This window comes from Elephantulus edwardii, unplaced genomic scaffold, assembly GCF_000299155.1.
Source record: "Elephantulus edwardii isolate Elephantulus edwardi_28Jun2011 unplaced genomic scaffold, EleEdw1.0 scaffold00030, whole genome shotgun sequence".
NCBI classification, from domain to species: Eukaryota; Metazoa; Chordata; class Mammalia; order Macroscelidea; family Macroscelididae; genus Elephantulus; species Elephantulus edwardii.
The window spans coordinates 7,487,392-7,505,904 of NW_006399780.1; the positions used below are offsets into that span (position 1 = coordinate 7,487,392).

The 18,513-nt window shown below is 45.2% G+C and overlaps 1 protein-coding gene across 1 annotated transcript in view; it reads right to left on the minus strand.

Moving 5' to 3' along the window:
* SH3RF3 (SH3 domain containing ring finger 3) overlaps nt 1-18,513 on the minus strand; it is a 588,334-nt gene that overhangs the window by 118,143 nt on the left and 451,678 nt on the right. Inside the window, exon 6 of the mRNA XM_006883820.1 lies at nt 3,435-3,605. Within this exon, the coding sequence (XP_006883882.1) occupies nt 3,435-3,605 (171 nt within the window). The remainder of the gene's footprint in view (nt 1-3,434; nt 3,606-18,513) is intronic.

The window sequence follows — 18,513 nt, forward strand, 5'->3', positions numbered from 1 at the left end:
GCACCACAGCTCAAAGGCATCAATTCTCCTTCTATCTTCCCTAGTCATTGTCCAACTCTCTGAAGCATAACAAGTGATTGCAAAGACCATGGCCTGTATCAGGTGCACCTTAGTCTCCAGAGAGACATCGTTGCTCTTGAGTACTTTAGAGAGGTCCCTAACAGCAGACTTTCCCATCGCAATGCGTTTTTTGATTTCCTGGCTGCTGGTGCCAAGAGTGTTGACTCTGGAGCCAAGCAAACTGAAGCTGTGAACAATTTCAATCTCTTCACCATCCATCCTGATGCTTCCAATTGTTCTAGTTAGCTGACAGAAAATTCTGAATGCCCTGTAAGGAAGTTGTGTTTAGAACAGTCACCGTGTTTCTGAAACGTAATCAAACAATTTGGCATCAAGTTGGAACCAACTCATAGCTGACCCTCCACTGGGTTTCCAAGGCTGTAAATCACATGGGAGGAGACTGCCAGTCTTTCTACCATGGGCACAGAAGGTGGTACTTGCTTACCACCGTTGACCACTCTAAACTCTTAAAGGGGTTACAGGAAAAGGTTCTGGGTCTGGATAGAGCAGGCAAATATTACGGGACAAGATTAAAATACATAAAAATGTCCAGGATTACCAATCTGATAGAGACAGGCAGAACCCCTGAGACCATGGCTGTCAGTCATTCTTTGAGCTTGGAACAAAATTCACCCTTGGGTTCAGCCAATAGACACATGTATAAGGTGAACAATAACAGGAAGAAGATACTCACTACTTAGAACAAAAGGCAACATTTCTCAGGGATAAAGCTCAGAAGGTAAGATATGTAGGCTAGAAGGATAAGTGGAAGAATCATGGGAAGGGAATGGAAAGAGTACATTACAATGTGGGTATTGTAATTCATATCATAAAATGTATATAAATAGGTGAATAAAAGTAAATTTTATCTGTAAATCATTTAAGTCACAAAAAGCCCCATTTCAAATTCACCAGCTATTCCACAAGACAAAGTTGGGCAATCTCCTCCTGCGCCAGCGACTCTGAGAACCGGCTGCAATGTCAACTATGGGTTAAGCTTAACTTGAAGGTACATAATAAGACTGACCTCTGGTGGCCTAGTGGTAAAAAGCTGTTCTGTAATCCCAAAGGCATGTGGTTCAAATCTACCAGCTGGATGGGCAATCTCCTCCTGTGTGACTAACTCCCTGTGAAAACCTACTGGAGAGTCAGCTATGAGTTAGTTCCAACTCGATGGCGCACAACAATAAGACTGACTGCTCTAATATGACCTTTGTGGGTGGAGAAGAATCCGCCTCCCATATATCAGAAATGACGAGGATGGCACAGAACTGGGCAGGGTTCAGATCTGTTGTTCATATGGTCACTATGTATTGTATTCGCCTGGATGATACTTAAGAACAACAACAAAAACAACAACAGGAAACGAGTGAGTGGCAGGTTAAAATATCCCCAGAAAGGACAGAATAAGGCTGCTGGAATCCAGAACCATGTGCCATCATTTTAAGCTGATTTTCCATGAGGATAAAATTCAGCAGAGCATGTTCATAATCTTGGATAGTGATTTGCATTTTCCAGAAACGGTTAGGCTTAGTGAGCTTGTCTCTAGGCCAGCACTACTCCTGCTTGTGTGATACTCCCTCCTTCCACAGCTGGGGAGCATAGTCAGGCCATTTTGTTGTCATGGGAAGAAGGATCACAGGTCAACAAGCAGTTTAACCATGAAGAGTCAGTGAAACTAATTTACCCGGACAGAAACCAAACCCTGGCCATGATGGACTAATTTTCACTGGTTCACGTGGCTGCCAAAAAGAAAGGAGACACCTTAGCTCTAAAGTGTCTCCCTGAACACCCCCTACTCCAAGCCTCACTCTGCCTTCATTGTGGTTCAGCTGCACTGAGCTACCAGGGTGTTTTGCTTGACAAGATGATGATTTGGAGATTTTATAAGTAAACAAGTGAAGTTGTAGGCTAAAAAGACGTGGCCTGTAAATATCGACACATAAGATCAATAGTAAAGATTTTCCTCTTGAAATCTCATCCTGGAAAGTACACAGCTGGGGAAGTCATTTTGCATCTATAAATAAACACCAAGAGAACCTTAGGGGACACTCAACACCCGAAACTTCATGCTGCTTGAGTGGGAGCCATGGGGCATTTCCTCGGTCCCCTCTGCAGTTCAGTCCTTACGCTTTTCTCGGCCAAAGGTCACCTGAATGAAATATGTACAACCTCCTCTAGACCTTGCTGGACTCAGGCCAGGCTCCATTCTTCTCCAAGTTCCCTACTGGGCAACATGAAGCATTAGCTAAAGAGTGTGTTGGGCAAATAAAGCCATTTAACACAAGTACGAACTATATTCTTACATACATCTTTATATAACTTTGAAAATGTTGTGTCAGCCCAACAATTAATGGAAAGCTTTAGGCCTTATTTTTCTTCATGGTAATCTTGTTCCAAAGAGAGTAGGATCCCAAGGGCCTCCTATGTCTTTCATTTATGTACACCTCCTGCAGTGTGAAGGAAGTTCTGGTGGCCTAATGGTAAAGGAGCAGTGCTGTAAACCCAAAGGCATGTAGTTCAAATCCAACTGCTCCAGGAAAGAAATATGGGAAATCTCCTCCAGAGCAATTAAACTGACTCTGAAAACCCAATGGAGGGTCAGCTATGGGTCGATTCCAACTCTGTGGGTCAGTACCAACCACCTCCACCACCTGGGTAGTTGACCCAAAGATGTGCCCTCAAGGGGGCTTCAATGGATATGACCAACAGACATGAAATCAAGCAATAGCACATTTCACATCAATGAAAAATTCCTAGAGAACCCCTTTGGTGAGTTTTTGAAATAATTTTTTTTATCTTATGAAAGAAATACAATTAAAGAAGCATAAGACATAAGAAAAGATTTTTACAAAACTTTTCATAGCTCTGTAAAAGTAGTTAACTTGATATTCTCTGTCTTTTGTATGTATTTGTTTTATGTATAACAAGTGGGTCTAGGTGTGATCACACACACGCACACACGCATCACCCCCGCCCCCATGCACATACACGATCTTACTATCTTTGGTATCTTTCTCACTGTTAGCTAGTTAATGCTGCCTCCCTCACTCCCAAATCATTCTGTTCCCCTAGGTAGCCAGGGTCTGCAGAGGTAAAATCAAGCAAACGCAGCTAAAAGGGTTAAACAATTGCCAGCATTTCCCTCTGTTCTCTAAATCTCCTCAGGACCACAGGGTCGTTGTTGCAAGGAACTCTGGGACCCCTCATGGGCTGAACTCCACGCCCACTAGTGTGCTTTGATGCCTTCGGGATTGGGATTTATTTATTTATTTTTAAATTGTCCAAGCCACAAGCATAACCTTGAGGCAAAAAGCCACCTTAAAGGAACGGTGGAGGAAGCTTGCTCTCTTCTAGGTCTACTTGGCCCCTACCTGGAGACGGGTGTCACATAGTTTCCGGGGAACACTCCTGAGACGCCAGTCCTCAAGGACGTCCCCTTGAACCAGCCATCCTGGCACTTCTCAATGACTCGATACATCTCACCCTTGCGCAGTTCCAGCTCGTCATTCTTCTGAGGCTTGTAGGCATAAAGTGCCAGGTACCTGTGGACAGAAGCATCAGGGCTCAGAAGTGAATGAGTAAATACATGGGGAGAATGGGGGTTCAGGGAGGACACAGGGCAGTCTGCATCATCTGGGGCATATTTGAGCTGCATCTTTGGATAGCAGCTAGTGTCTGTGAGTAATCAGCATTTAAAAAGAATCTGCACACATCTTATTGGCTTTATTTTCACAGTAGAGCGAAGAGAGGCATGTAGGAAGGAGGAGTGTTCACTGGGTACCTTTGAGAGGCTGGACCCTGAGCAAGGTGCTTCCACAAACCCCAAGTCTAAGAAGTAGCTACAGCCATGGGCATTTCACACCTGAAGCACCAGTCCCAGCTGATTAAAGATGTGCCCACTGATAAACAACAGGTAAGGGACAGCTCTATGATCTTTGCAGCCCTTTCACTTTGAGTCCAGAACCCACATTCACTCCATGGATCCCTGTTGGTTCTGACAGGACAGGGTAGCCATCATCATCTGCCCATTTTATAGATGGGAATCCAGACTCAGTGAGGTTAAGCAACTCATCCAAGGCCCTATAACCTACTGTCAAAGAATCCATTCCAACTCAGAGGGTTCTTCCAGGAGGTTTCCAAGGCTGGACATCTTTAATGGATGGGACTGACCACACCTTTCTCCTACCTAGCAGCTAGTGGAATTGAATGGCTGGCCTTTGGGTTAGCACTGTAATGCTATACCACCAGCGCTCTTTAACACCCTGGAAAACCCAGCAAAAACACATGCTACCAGGTTGCTTCTGATCCATGGAGACCACATGTCTGCAGAGTAGGACAGCACTCTGTAGGGTTTTCATTTTCATGGCCATTGCCTTTTGGAAGGAGGCCTTTCTTCCGTGGTGCCTCTTGGGTGAGAGTGAACTGACAATCTCCTAGTCGGTGACTAAGCACATAACTGTACCACATGGCAAGAAGGCACTATAGCAAATACCAGATTCGGACCCTCCTAATTTTTTCCTATTTCTTAATCTCACATTCCATCTCTCCCCCCACCCCCATCTTCCATATTATCTAAAGTCTGTTGCTCTGGGTAAGAGAACCCAAATATAAATCAGGTAAGCATTTTCAGACTGGAGATTAGCTTACTTACCTCACATAAAGCCAATAAATCAGAACTGGAAGAGACTGGAGAAGTCTTATTCAAAGAGAAGACTATTTAGTTGGGAATTTCTTGGTCATATTCTTCCTTGCAATACATGTATTATGACTAATTTATTCCAATTCTACTTTACTTTTAGGTCTTCTTTACAGAAAAGGAAAAATCCATCATGAAATGTAGTGGTAAAAATGCTTGTACAAGGTTTAGAAATTATTCTGTTAACTAAGCCCAAGACCCAGAAGAAACCACCTCATTTCCTGGCTCTCCTCTTGTGAAATACCTAGAATTACTTGAATAACAATTTCATGGCTACTTATTGCCCACAAGTGGACAATACTTAATACTTACAAAGGTGCTTTGCAACTTTTTGGGTCAGGGAATGATTAATTTTGAAATCATGGAGAGAAATTAGTCAGACAACTACATATGTTCACAAGAGTCAGCCAGGAAAGCCTGGGGAGGTTTAAGTTCAATGTGACATCAATGACTATTCAAGAAAGGTTATCTGCTGCATTTTACATCAGTATCAGACTACAAGTAAGCAAGATAAGCATGGACTTACTAGTGCTTACTTTCTAATCTATTGTGAGTAATTTCCCATGTTTTCCTCACATCAAAGATTCTGCTTCTAGGTATGACTGGCATCTCTCACTCTTCCAGTCACGCAAGGCTTCCTACGGAACCAAAGCCTCTTCTTGTTGTTGTTGTTATGTGCTCTTGAGTCACTTGCGATTCATAGCGACCCTATGTACAACAGCCCTAAACTCTGCTCTATCCTGTGCTAATCACACTGTCTCTGATACACCTACCCTGATTACCCCCACCACTGAATCAATCCACCTCATAGAGGGCCTTCCTCTCCTGTGCTGTCCCTCCACTCCACAGTCAACACTCTTGGCAACAGCATCCAAGAAATCAAAAGATGTATTGTGAAGGGAAAGTCTGCTGTTAGGGACTTCTCCAAAGTACTGAAGAGCAATGATGTCTCTCTGGAGACTAAGGTGCATATGATTCAGGCCATAGTTTTTGCAATCACTTGTTATGCATCAGAGAGTTGGACAATGACTAGGGAGGATAGAAGGAGTACCCAGTAAGCAAGGAAAACATGGGTTTACTTAATCTGTAGTGAACAGTTTCACATCTATGGTGGAATCCCTGTGAAATAGTTCACTAGAGATTGTGGTTGTTGTTGTTATGTGCCGTCGAGTCGTTTGCGACTCATAGCGACCCTATGTACAACAGCCTTAAACCCTGCTCTATCCTGTGCAAATCGCACTGCCTCTGACACATCCATCCCGATTACCCCAGTCACTGAATCAATCCATCTCATAGAGGGTCTTCCTCTCCTGTGCCGTCCCTCCACCCTCCCAAGCATGATGTCCCTCTCCAAGGACCTGTCCCTCCTTGCAACATGGCCAAAGTATGTCAGACAAAGCCCCAGAATCCTTGCCTCCAAGGAGTTTCTTGGTTTAATCCTCTCCAGGATGAATCTGTTTGTTTTCTTGGCAGTCCATGGTACATTCAATACTCTTCTCCAGCACCACAGCTCAAAGGCATCAATTCTCCTTCTGTCCTCCCTAGTCATTGTCCAACTCTCTGATGCATAACAAGTGATTGCAAAGACCATGGCCTGTATCAGGCGCACCTTAGTCTCCAGAGAGACATCGTTGCTCTTGAGTACTTTAGAGAGGTCCCTAACAGCAGACTTTCCCATTGCAATACGTTTTTTGATTTCCTGGATGCTGGTGCCAAGAGTGTTGACCATGGAGCCGAGCAAACTGAAGCTGTGAACAATCTCAATCTCTTTTCCATCCATCCTGATGCTACCAATTGGACCAGTGGTGAGAATCTTTGTCTTCTTGACATTGAGCCTCAGTCCATACTGAAGGCTGCAGTCCTTGACCCTCAGCAGCAAGTGCATGAGGCCCTCCTCAGTTTCAGGAAGCAGGGTTGTGTCATCTGCATAATGCAGATTGTTAATAGATCGTCCACCAATCCTGATGCCACACTTCTCCTCATAGAGCCCAGCCTCCTGGATAATCTGCTCTGCATACAGGTTGAAAAGGTATGGAGACAGGACACATCCCTGGCGTATACCCTTCCCAGTTTTGAACCATGCAGTGTTACACTGCTCTGTTCTGACTACGGCCTCTTGATCCAAGTATAGGTTTCACATTAGCACAATTAAATGTTCTGGGATTCCCATTCTCCTCAGAGTCAGCCACAGTTTGTTATGATCCACACAGTCGAACGCCTTTGCATAATCAATGAAACACAGATAGACATTCTTCTGGTGTTCTCTGCTTTCAGCTAAGATCCATCTAACATCAGCTACAATATCCCTAGTACCACGACCCCTTCTAAACCCAGCCTGGACTTCTGGCAATTCTCTGCTGATGTACTGTTCCAGTCGTTTCTGGATAATCTTCAGTAGAATCTTGCTTGCATGTGAAATCAATGATATTGTTCTGTAGTTTCCACACCCAGTTAGGTCACCCTTCTTTGGAATGGGAACAAATATAGATTACTGAGTACAAATAGGCCTCTGCTTACCTTGATAGTGGACAATCTATCCCTGGCTCCCACCAATATGGGGTTACTTTGTGGAAATGTCTGATGTTCTTCCAGGAGCCATGGATTCTCAAGAGCTTGTGGGCAGTAGGTCTTAGTGTTCCCAGAGCTCCTTCCTTTCTTCAAGTGGGGCTGCCACATTAGGTGAATACTGAAAACTCAACTCATTGCCTTCAAGTAGGAACTGACTCATGACTAGCCTTCCATTGGGTTTCTGAGGCTGTAAATGACACAGGAGGAGATTGTCCATTTTCTCCTACAGAGCCACTGGTGGATATGAATGGCCACAGAGACACTGCCTTTGGATTAGTAGCAAAACTCCTGATGGACTATGCCAGAAGTGGGATGTGACTCACAGAATTGAAGTGAGAAGAAAGTTGACCTCTTCAGCTTGGAGGGGGTAATGGTGATGTTGTTAGGTGCTTTCAGTGAGCGGGCTATGACTCAGAGCAACCCTAGGAACAATGTGTCTGCATCCACCCCTATCCTGAGACATCCTGACTGTATCGGACATACTTGAGCCCACAGTTAGTGTCAATCCATCTATCTCGCTGAGAGTGTTTCCCTGCTTCTCTGACCCTTTGCCTTTTCAAGTACAATGTCCTTTTTCAGGAACTGACCCCACCTACAACATGCCCCAAATATACGAGAGGAAGTTCCATGTCTGTGCCTCTAGGAAGCACGCTGGCTGCACCTTTCCCAAGATGTACTTGTGTCTCCTTTTGAGTAGCACTAAGTGTGCTGCCACCCAAAACGCTGGCTGAGTCATACAGAGGTGCTTCAGGAGAAAGGTCTGGTGATTTACTTCTGAAAGACCAGCCACTGAGAACCCAGTGGAGGACAGTACTACGCTGACACACTTGAAGTCGTTATGAGCTGGAATTGATTTGATAATAACTGGTTTTTGAGTCTGAGTAGCCTCTTAGGGAACATTCTGGAACAGAATCAGAGTGCTGTAGAGATTAAAGATTTCTTGGCCTTAAGAGATACCAAAATAAAATCTGCAGCTCCTTGGTAACTTCCTAATGCGACATACCCCAAGTACATTCTGTTTTCATTCAATTACCATCTTGTTTATTTCCTTTGTTTACAGTTTCCTCTCCCTCCTATCTTTCTTCTCTCAGTGACACCCTGGAGGGTGAAAGAGTGACTTCAATCTTTATTTCTTTTCCTGTTTGAAAAGATAAATGCTGAAAATTAGGAATGACGTCTGGCAAGATAAACAAAGCCATCAATGCCAGAGAGGGCACCTAAGCTCTTCACGGGCATAAATATTCACGTCCTGGACACTACCCCCAGGTGACAAATAAAGCAGAACCCAAGGTGTAATCATTCTGTTTTTACACTTGTTCGTTCACAGTGAGCTCTTTGACAGCAACAGAGGAATTACTATAAACGGAAAAGTCACAGGCAAACTGCATTTACACCACAAAAGCCCTTATGCAGGGAACTGCCTCCTGGGGAGGGAGGAGGGTTCCTAAGAAACATCTCCAGCAAGGCAAAGCAAAAAGAAAAAAGCCCAGAAGAAAAAAGATGGCTGTGATGGGGGGAGGCCCAGGAACCAATAAAAATGATGCACGGCTGTTCGCGCCTGCTCTCAAGGAAATATAATTGAAGCATAAATCCTCCTTAAGTTTGCCTCATTCTGTCTCTTTATGATGTCAGCACCATCCTTCTGAGTCCGTGGCCAGTAAATAAACAGTGGTAATGAGCAGAATACCAAACAGGGGTAATGGTTCCTTGGGGCGTGCTTAAGTAGATGGGCAAATGCGTGTGACACCAGACCTAATCAAATGATTGTATTTCATTAGTCACCAGATGGGAGATACCATCGCACACTGCCTTTGTTCTGTTTTGCACTACCAGGTAGAGACAAAGAGGCCTGTTCAGCTGCCCCACGGGAAACCCAAGGCCCAGAACAATTATGTGAAACAAACGCCCACTGCTGTCAAGTTGACTGCAACTCACGGGCGTCCCTATGTGTTGGAGTAGAGCTCACTGCTCCATGGGGGTATTTTGGCTGTAATAATTTGAATTCACTGGCTGCTCTGCCGGAAGATGAGAAATCTCCTCCCGTGGGGTTTACTACCTCTCAAAACCCACTGGAGGATCAGCTGTGAGTCAGTTCTGACTTGAGGGCACATAGCAGCAAGAATAATAGTTATAGAAACATATAATCAGATCTTTCTTATGAGGGGCTTATGAGCGAATTTGAACCACCAAACTTTAGGTTGTCAAGTACAAACAGTTTTTGCCTCTCATGGATTATATGTTAAATAAAGCTTGTCTGAAACGAGGGTTCCATGCCATTCACATTGGGTCATCTCTCGATGATGGTGGAAAGAAAGAGGTGATGTTGACTAAAAGCTGTATATGGTTCCATCGTCAGGCCTGTACAAAAAGTCAAGGCTGATCTGAGTACTATTCTGCTCACTTCTATGAGTTCTATTCTTAGACTTCCAGAAGGAGACCTTCTGGGCCTTGTCCTGGTTTTTGTTCCCACTGACTCAGGGCTTGCGTGGCCTTGGTCCATCCCTCTTCCCGCCTTTTCCATCTGGGGCTACGCTGTTTGCCATGATTAAACACTTTCCCAGAAAAGACTGGGCCATGGGAGCCATCATGCTCTGGTGTCCCAGAGAACTCTCAGGGCTTCCTCCGTTTGATCCCGTCCCTGGCAAAAGTGCTAAGCCTCGTCCACATCTTGCCTGCACAGTGTCATGTACATGTGGGCTTCAGATCATAAAACACTTTAATAAGGAAAGCATTATATTTCATTGAAATCATATGCAGAGCATTTCCTCTCCTCCAAATCTCCCTGTTTTGGTTTCGCTGCAGACTTTGCTGTATGGAAACGCCTTTTCCAAATGGTGCCTTTCACACATATTAGTTCCAAGAGGGTGGGACTGACGGCCTCAAGGAGAGTATCGCTTTGGGGTTGAAGGTCATGTGGAAAGTTTATGTCCCCCTCTTCCTTTCTCTTCTCCTTCCCTCCTCTCCCTGCCCTCCTGTGAGATCCCTGCAGTTCTCAGCAATGACATCATATTGGGACACATCATTTCATCTTTCAATAGGAATCTTGGACCTGTTGTTGTCACTCTCCTGACTGCTGAGTGGAGAGTTAAATTGGGAGTAAAGTCTGCCTCCTGATAGCTTTACTAGTGTGTGGGGGAAATGGGGCTTTCCTCTGCTGGGAACCGCATTCTGGGAGACGATTCAGCTTTGGTGTTGAAGGAGACTGAAGGTGGGAATGACAAGTGCGCCTTCTGAGTAAGTGACCTGGGAAACCCTGGCTCAGGGAAGCCTTACTCCAAGGTGTTTGCGGAATATATATCACTCATGCTACTAACCTGGGACCTTTACACTTACTCTACCTGGAGCTCTTACCGCCCACTAGACTGTATTTCTTACGATTATAGACATTTTTTGTGTGTGTGTGTGTTTTGGTCTCTACCTGTAATAGTGCTTGACATAAGTATTTCTATCTATAAACCTTTCCTTAGATTCCCCACCCCCCTCAATTAGTCATGTACATGGCAGGGGAAGGAGAGGGGCGCAGATATGGGTGGATGGATGGGTAGAGTAAAGGAAAAGGCAGGATACAGTGAGGACTTGATGAGATATTACAGTAAAAGGCACTGATCAATTGTAACTAAGGGGAGAAAACAAAATGAATACTTTGAATGTTGTTGTTTTTGTTATGTGCCGTCCTCATAGCGACCCTATGTACAACAGCCCTAAACTCTGTTCTGACCTGTGCTGATCTCATTGTCTCCGATATACTCATCCGGATTACCCTAGTCACCAAATCAATCCATCTCCTAGAGGGTCTTCCCCTCCTGCGCCTGCCCTCCCCCCCTCCCAAGTATGATGTCCTTCTCCAAGGACCGGTCTCTCCTTACAACATGACCAAAGTATGTCAGACGAAGCCTCAGAATCTTTGCCTTCAAGGAGCAGCCAGGTTTAAGCCTCTCCGGGATGAATCTGTTTGTTTTCTTAGCAGTCCATGGTACCCTCAATACTCTTCTCCAACACCAAAGCTCAAAAGCATCAATTCTCCTTCTGTTCTCCCTGGTCATTGTCCAGCTCTCTAACGCATGACAAGTGTCTGCAAAGACCATGGCCTGTACCAGACACACCTTAGTCTTCAGAGAGACACCGTTGCTCTTCAGTACTTTAGAGAGGTCCCTAAAAGCAGACTTTCCCATGGCAATATGTCTTTTAATTTCCTGGCTGCTGGTGCCAAGAGTGTTGATTGTAGAGCCAAGCTGACTGAAGCTGTGAACAATCTCAATCTCTTCACCATCCATCCTGATGCTGCCAATTGGTCCAGTGGTGAGAATCCTTGTCTTCTTGACATTGAACCTCAATCCATATTGAAGGCTGCAGTCCCTGACCCTCTGCAGCAAGCACTACAGGTCCTCCTCAGTTTCAGCAAGCAGGGTTGTGTCATCTCCATAACACAGATTGTTGATAGATCTTCCACCAATCCTAATGCCGCATTTCTCCTCACAGAGCCCAGCCTCCCAGACAATCTGTTCTGCATACAGGTTGAAAAGGTATGGAGATAGGACACATCCCTGGCGTATGCCCTTCCCAATTTTGAACCATGCAGTGTTTCCTTGCTCTGTTCTGACAACTGTTCAAGTATAGGTTTCGCATTCCCACGATCAAGTGTTCTGGGATTCCCATTTTTCTCAGAGGAATGACTGAATGAAAAGGAATAAAAATAGTGCTTGACAGATAGTAGGTTCTCAATATCAGTTAAAAGAAGAGTAAGACAGGGACTCTGGTTTTGAGATTCAGGTTAAGACTGCTAAGGGGAAAGAAGTATGAGTGTGCAGGAGAAACTTTCACATGCCAGCCGGCCTGGAATACAGAAACAACAGCACCACACTAAAAGGCTTTGGTCTTTCTCAGTTAGGAGGTCATCTTCAAGAGCTGGGGCATGAAGGAGATGGTGGAGCAGAGGTATGCGGAAACACTCAGAGGGTGAAGGAGGAGCTTCCGGATGAAGATCTCCAGACTGGAAAGGTTGTAGATCAGGAGACAACACAGGACAGGAGTAAGAGAAAGACAGGCTTCCAGCCTCAGCTGACTCTGAGGAACACAGACAGAATGAATAAAGCAGGGAGGGTAACAAGGCGGAGAAGAAGGAAGTGAAACAATTTATGAGGCATGAGAGAGGGCTGAGAGATAAGTCACAGAGAGGAGAGTGTCTACAAGTGTCTAAGCTGCTTTTAACAAGTACGCCAACCTGAGTATTTTCCAGTCACTGAAGATGTCAGTGAGCACTCCGATGAGGCCGGAGTTGGTGGCCTGGAAAGTCCTTCTTTCTCTTTCCTCCAACTCTTTCAGCCTCTGTTGTTGTGTATTGTCGAGTTAGAACTGACCCATAGCTGACCCTCTGGCAGGTTTTCAGAGGCAGTTAATTGCATGAGAAGAGATTGCCCATCCTTCTCCCGTGGAGCAGCTGGTGGATTCGAACCGGGATTTGAACCGTGTGCCTTAAGGAATGCAGAGCAACTTCTTGCCACTGGTGGAATAACTGCACTTACAGCCATACACAGTGGGCCTCCCACATTGTCCTGGACTGTGACTATGACTGAACGTCAAAGCTATGAGAAAAGGGACCCCCATCTCCACTCCTGCTCTAAATCAGGAACATGGTAGTGCAGCAGGTAAGCACTTTCAGTTGCTAACTGAAAGGCTGGAGAGACCTGACCTCACCAGCTTCTCTGTGGAAGCATGGCGGGCAGCCAGTGTCCTGAAAGACGGCAGCCTTGAGGGTGCTATGGGCAGTTCTACTCCCTCCACTCCATGCTGTCACTGTGAGTTGGAACAGACGACGGCAATGGTTGGGTTGGGTTTTTGCTATGAATCACTTGCTCCTCCAGGGTTAAGGAGTGCTTGTGCTTCAAGTCATCTGGCTACAGAATGAGCTGTCTCTGCCAGAGAAGGGAGAGCCCATTAGGGGATGAATGTGGAAGGCTTAGCCATCTCCAATGACCAGGATCACATCTGCTCACACCTGCGCATAGCGAGAGCTATCAGTTAACATCTAACTTCCCAGCTGCCAAATTCACATTCCAGATGGCTAAAATATAGCAAATGTTAGCAACTTTGATAAACGCCCAACAACCCACTGGAATGGCCTGGCCGTCAAGTTTGTGAGCCTGAGGGAGTAACCATTAAGTATTTGGAAATTAATTACCTTTTGGGAAGATATTTATTATCTTTTATACAACATTTTAGGAACCCTATGTCATTGAAGAGAACCATGTTCTTTATGTTTACTTTCTGAATTATAAGGGGAATTTCAATCCTTCTCCACCAAGATAGCTGTAACAATTCTTTTTATGATGATCTTAAAGTCACTGGATTAAGATTTTAAGTTAAAGAGAATTCTACTGAAATATTTTTACTTATGATAAACACAGACATGATTCATAAGGAACTAATAAATGCAGCATTATGGGAGACCAAAGACCCCAACTTGGCCATATATGGGCTGCCCAACTTGGACTAAACATTGTGCCCTGCCCATAATGCTAAGCCCAGACACAAACATCCCATTTTTACTTTTCTCCCATCCTTTCAGGACAAGACGAGCTGAGAAAAAGTGTCACTGAGGCTAGCTTTGAGGCAAGGGTGGAAGATGGGGCACCTAAAACAAACAAGAAGAAAGAGAGAGAAAGTAGGAGAGAGAGAGAGAGAGAGAGAGAAGAAAGAGAGATTTGAATTCTGTACTGTATGACACCTCCTCACACAGAAAGTTAGATTCTTAGCTGCATGAAGTGGCTAATTCTTTGCCAATCGAAGATACATTACTTCAAAAGCCAGTAGCCAGTGATACACAACAATAATAACAAATGGCAGAGTTGGTTGCCATTCTCCAGGGACAGTATCACCATCAGAGGGGTGACATTCTCATTGTCCTCAGCTCACTGATTTTATTTAAGGCTGTGTTTGTAAGTTGTCTAAGTCGGGGGTGGTGCCAAGGTCAGTCATGTAGTATTCCACTCCCACCAGGTGCCATGAGACAAAACAAAGGGAGAATTACAGAAAACTCCCATCTGGTGTATTCCAGACACAGTCTCTCTCTCAACCTTCGCATACGTTCTGAAGCAAGGTATCAGGCCTCTATTCTACAGCTGAGAAGACTAAAGCTCAGAAGCTTAAGAATCTATCTGTGTTCATACTTGCTAGGGACACATACGAGTTAGGTTCTATGGCTTCCAGAAGCTTCGAATGTGGCCACCAGGGTCTATGATAAAACTAAAATTCATAGCTGTCAAGTCAGAAATAATGCATAGAAATAACCTTCAGAGGCTTTTCAGAGGTTATAAATTGTATAGAAGGAGATTGTCCATATTTTTGTTTTGGAATCACTGGTGGATTCGAACCACCAGAGGCGTGCTTCCTTTGGGTTAGCAGCACCACTCTCAATGGAATATGTCACATGCGCTCGCTATGGGACAAGGCATCATAAAACACTAAGCAGGCTGAATTAGGGGAGAGGCTCAGCTGAGTTGTAGCATATGTTCTCCTGCAGGGGGCGCCGGCAAGGCTCGTTTCGTGGATCCAGGAGGGATTTCCTCTCTCCCTTTGTGCACAAATGTGGTTCACCATTTAGGCAAGGTGCTGTGCTGATTTTCACCAGGCCATTGCTGTGCATGGTATTCCCATCTTTATTTTAACATTTGTTCTGTCAGATGACTAATCCTTCCTCTGGTTTAAATATTTCAAGTTCAAGGTGTATGTTGCTGGGGAAACTGGAATGTAAATAAGTCTGACTTCACCTTGAAAAATCTCTCCCTCCTCTCCATTCTTCCCCCCCCACCCCCCCGGGGTGGCTCAGAAGGGAAACCAGAAGCAGATGGTTTTGCTGGCTCATTTCTCTCTCCTGCACACCACTCTTAGGTGCGTGGTATCTGTGTGTCTGGCACGTGACTCACGGTGGGGTAAGGCACTGGCCCAGCGTGGGTGAATATGTCATTGCGCATCTGTTTTCTTTCAGAATGACTCAAGAGAATGCACCAGATGGACCACACCAGAAAGGTGATTTGTACCATAAAGAATGGACCAGCCAACTCTCAGCCTGATGCCTCCAGCTATTCCTGGTCCCCAATGCCTACTTCATTCACCCTGTAGAGGCTAAAGGCCAAATAACTCTTAACTTTTCATCTCATTTCCCATCGGTCAACCTCCAGCCAGCCTGTATGTGGGGAGGAATTGCCTTGGCTGAGCTGGATGGCATTCTCTTGATGCTCAACACTGCAAACTGGTCCTCATGTAGACCCTACAGGTGTCCCGGCTGGGGACAGGCACAAGGCAGCAGTGGGTCAATGTATACTCAACCTGTTGTTCACATGAAATAAGTCAAGGTGGTGTTTGCAGGTATGGTCCAACTCTTCCTTTTGTTTTCATTTACTTAGACCTTGACAGTATAACACTATTCCTACACAGCTCAGGGAAGGTTCTAGAATATACATAAATGCCAAGGAAGCCAACGGTCTTTGTGTTCAGACACACCTCTGTGAACCTGCACACAAAATACCTCATCTGAGAAGATCTTTGGGCAGTCAGGCCCGTAAGTGCTCTTCACTGACATCCCATAATCCATATAGACCTTTTGTGCAAATTAGAATCATATCATCTCTTCTGAGCAGATGGATAGGGAAAAGAACACCCCTTCCTTCAGGCAAGGAGCTTTAGTGGAATAGAGGGCTAAATGTTAGACTGCTAACAGAAAGATTGTTGGCTTGAATCCATCACTGCTTCACGGGAGGAGGCGGCGACAGTCTGCTCCCTGTAAGATTTACAGTGTCTTATTTGAACCACCACTCTGGAAAACAATTAGAAACTACTTAACAAAGTACACAATATTGTGATGCTGAAAAACAAAGACTTACAGTTTCAGAAACTGGATGGAGAGTCAGTGCGAGTCATAATTGACTTGATGGCAGTGGTTTTCCTCCAGGCAGACATGGCTTCCACTAGGTGTGTAGCTGAACAAGTTAGTCAGTGGTTAAATTTCAGGGCCCTGTCCCTCCTTTCTAAGTTTTTAAATGGCTGGATTTCTGAGAGTAGATCATCAAAGCCTTTCTTATAAGGAACCTCTGGGTAGACTTCAGAGAGGGTTGAGAGATAAGGAAACCAACTTTTCAGTTATCAGCTGAGCATTTAAACAGTCTGTACCAGCTAGGTACCCTGTAGGACTTTTACAGTTGCTGTTGTTGGGTGCTGTCACGTTAAGTATGACTCATTGGGACCCTATGAACAACAGATCTGAACCTTGTCCTATCTTGTGCCGTCCTCATAATCTCTGACAAACTTGAGCTTACTACTGCTGCGGTCAATCCATCTCTCTGGGGGGGTCTTCCTCTCTTTCACTGACCTTTCCAAGCTGGATGTCCCTTTCCAAGGAGCAGCCTCTCCTAGCAATGTGTCCAAAGCATGCGAGAGGAAGGAAGCTTTGCCATCCCTGCCTCCAAGGAGCACTCTTGCTGCACTTTCCCAAGACATACCTGCTCACTCTTTGGGCAGTCCATGGGATATTCTTTGCTCTTCATAGGATCTTTATTCTCTTTTAATTGTCTACATATTTCCCTTCCTCTCTACTCAAGGAGTGAATGAAAGTATCTTAAACCCTTCATTGATTTTATACTGTGCTTTACATGGAAGCTTGCACTTGTTTCTTTAAAACAAGCAAAAGATTATTTCACATTTCTCCTGCAAGAATATCTGCTTCTGTTCTTCTGGTTGCCAGGGTCATCACAGTTAGGTTAGCTGGACATGTGCCTGTTCCCTGATGTCTCAATTCAATAGCTATCTACTGGACGACAGCAAGACAGTAAAAAGGGTGAGATGTACATACACAGCCTGCCATTAGGAAGCACTTGTTTCTACAGGTGAAAATAGGACAGAAAACTGTAAGTGCAAAGTTATCCTCCTATACTAGATGTCAGGAGAGCCTGGGGAGGCTACTCTACTCAGTTTCAGGAGGCAGGTACGTCCTTCCCACAGATGTGGCAGCTGAGTTAGGGACTGAAGTACATGCAAAGGTTGCGAGGCGACAGAGTGGCTGCAGAGTGGTCTGCTCTCCCTAAGCACTCCTACTTTCACCCTCTCGCCCGGAGGAGGGTCTGGCATCCAGGTCTGCACATGAATGGGCTGTGGGTGCCTCTCAGTCCTGCTGTGCATCTCAGCATCACAGGGCTCTCAGAAGCCAATGGGTGGCTTAGATCTTGGTTCTCCCAGGTGGTACCTGGGTCACTTTCCCTGGTGCTGGGAAGTCTATGGAGGAAAAGAGCTGGGGCAGTGGGATTGGTGTCCCTCTTACACCTGAGTCCATGTGAAATCACTTTGACTGGCAGTGTTGTTGCTATGTGCCTTCAGTGGGTTTCCAGAGGCAGCAAATCACCCCACAGGAGATTACCCATCTCTCCCTTAGAGCAGCTGGTGGATTTATATTATGTGCTTTTGGGTTGGCAGCACAGCAATCTGTCTTTCAACACGTCCTGCAGACATTTCTGGTGCGCTGAAAAGCTTAAAAACCACTGTAGTGGGGATGCAGTGGACAGTCTCTCTTCAGCACTGAGACATTCATAATGCACTCGCAAGAACTACTGGCTGTTGACAGCTTACGGCTGAGCCCTCACTGGGAATTCCCCTGCAGGGCACTCTTTGTGCAAGATTATGCCTCCTTCCCCAGGGCAGCCTGAAGCCAAATCTGGTTTACCTCAATTTAGGGAACTCTGAAGGGTTCATCTCAGCTCCAGAACTCTCCGTTAGGATCAGCTGAGGCTTCGGCTACCACTACCACCTGGCTTCTCCCTCGACCCTTTTCTGGCATCCTCATTTCCTTACAGGTCTCTCTTGAGAGCATGCTCCTCCAAGCCTGGACATACGTCTCTCAGTCTGAGTCCAGGGAGCCTCACCCAAGACAAAGGGTGTTCCTATCCTTGAGCAAGGGATATTCTTCCACTTCTCCAGGTTTCCTTTTGTTTCTTGTAGTGATGTTTTGTAATTTTCTTTGAATAGATCCTTTGTGTTTCTAGTTATATTTACTCCCAAATATTTATCTTGTGATTAGCTATTGTGAACAGTATTGATTTTTTTTAGCTCCAGCTCTGTATTCTCTTTGTCACTGTTGAGAAATCCAACTGATTTTTGTATGTTGATCTTGTATCCTGCTACTTTGCTGAATTGGTCAACTA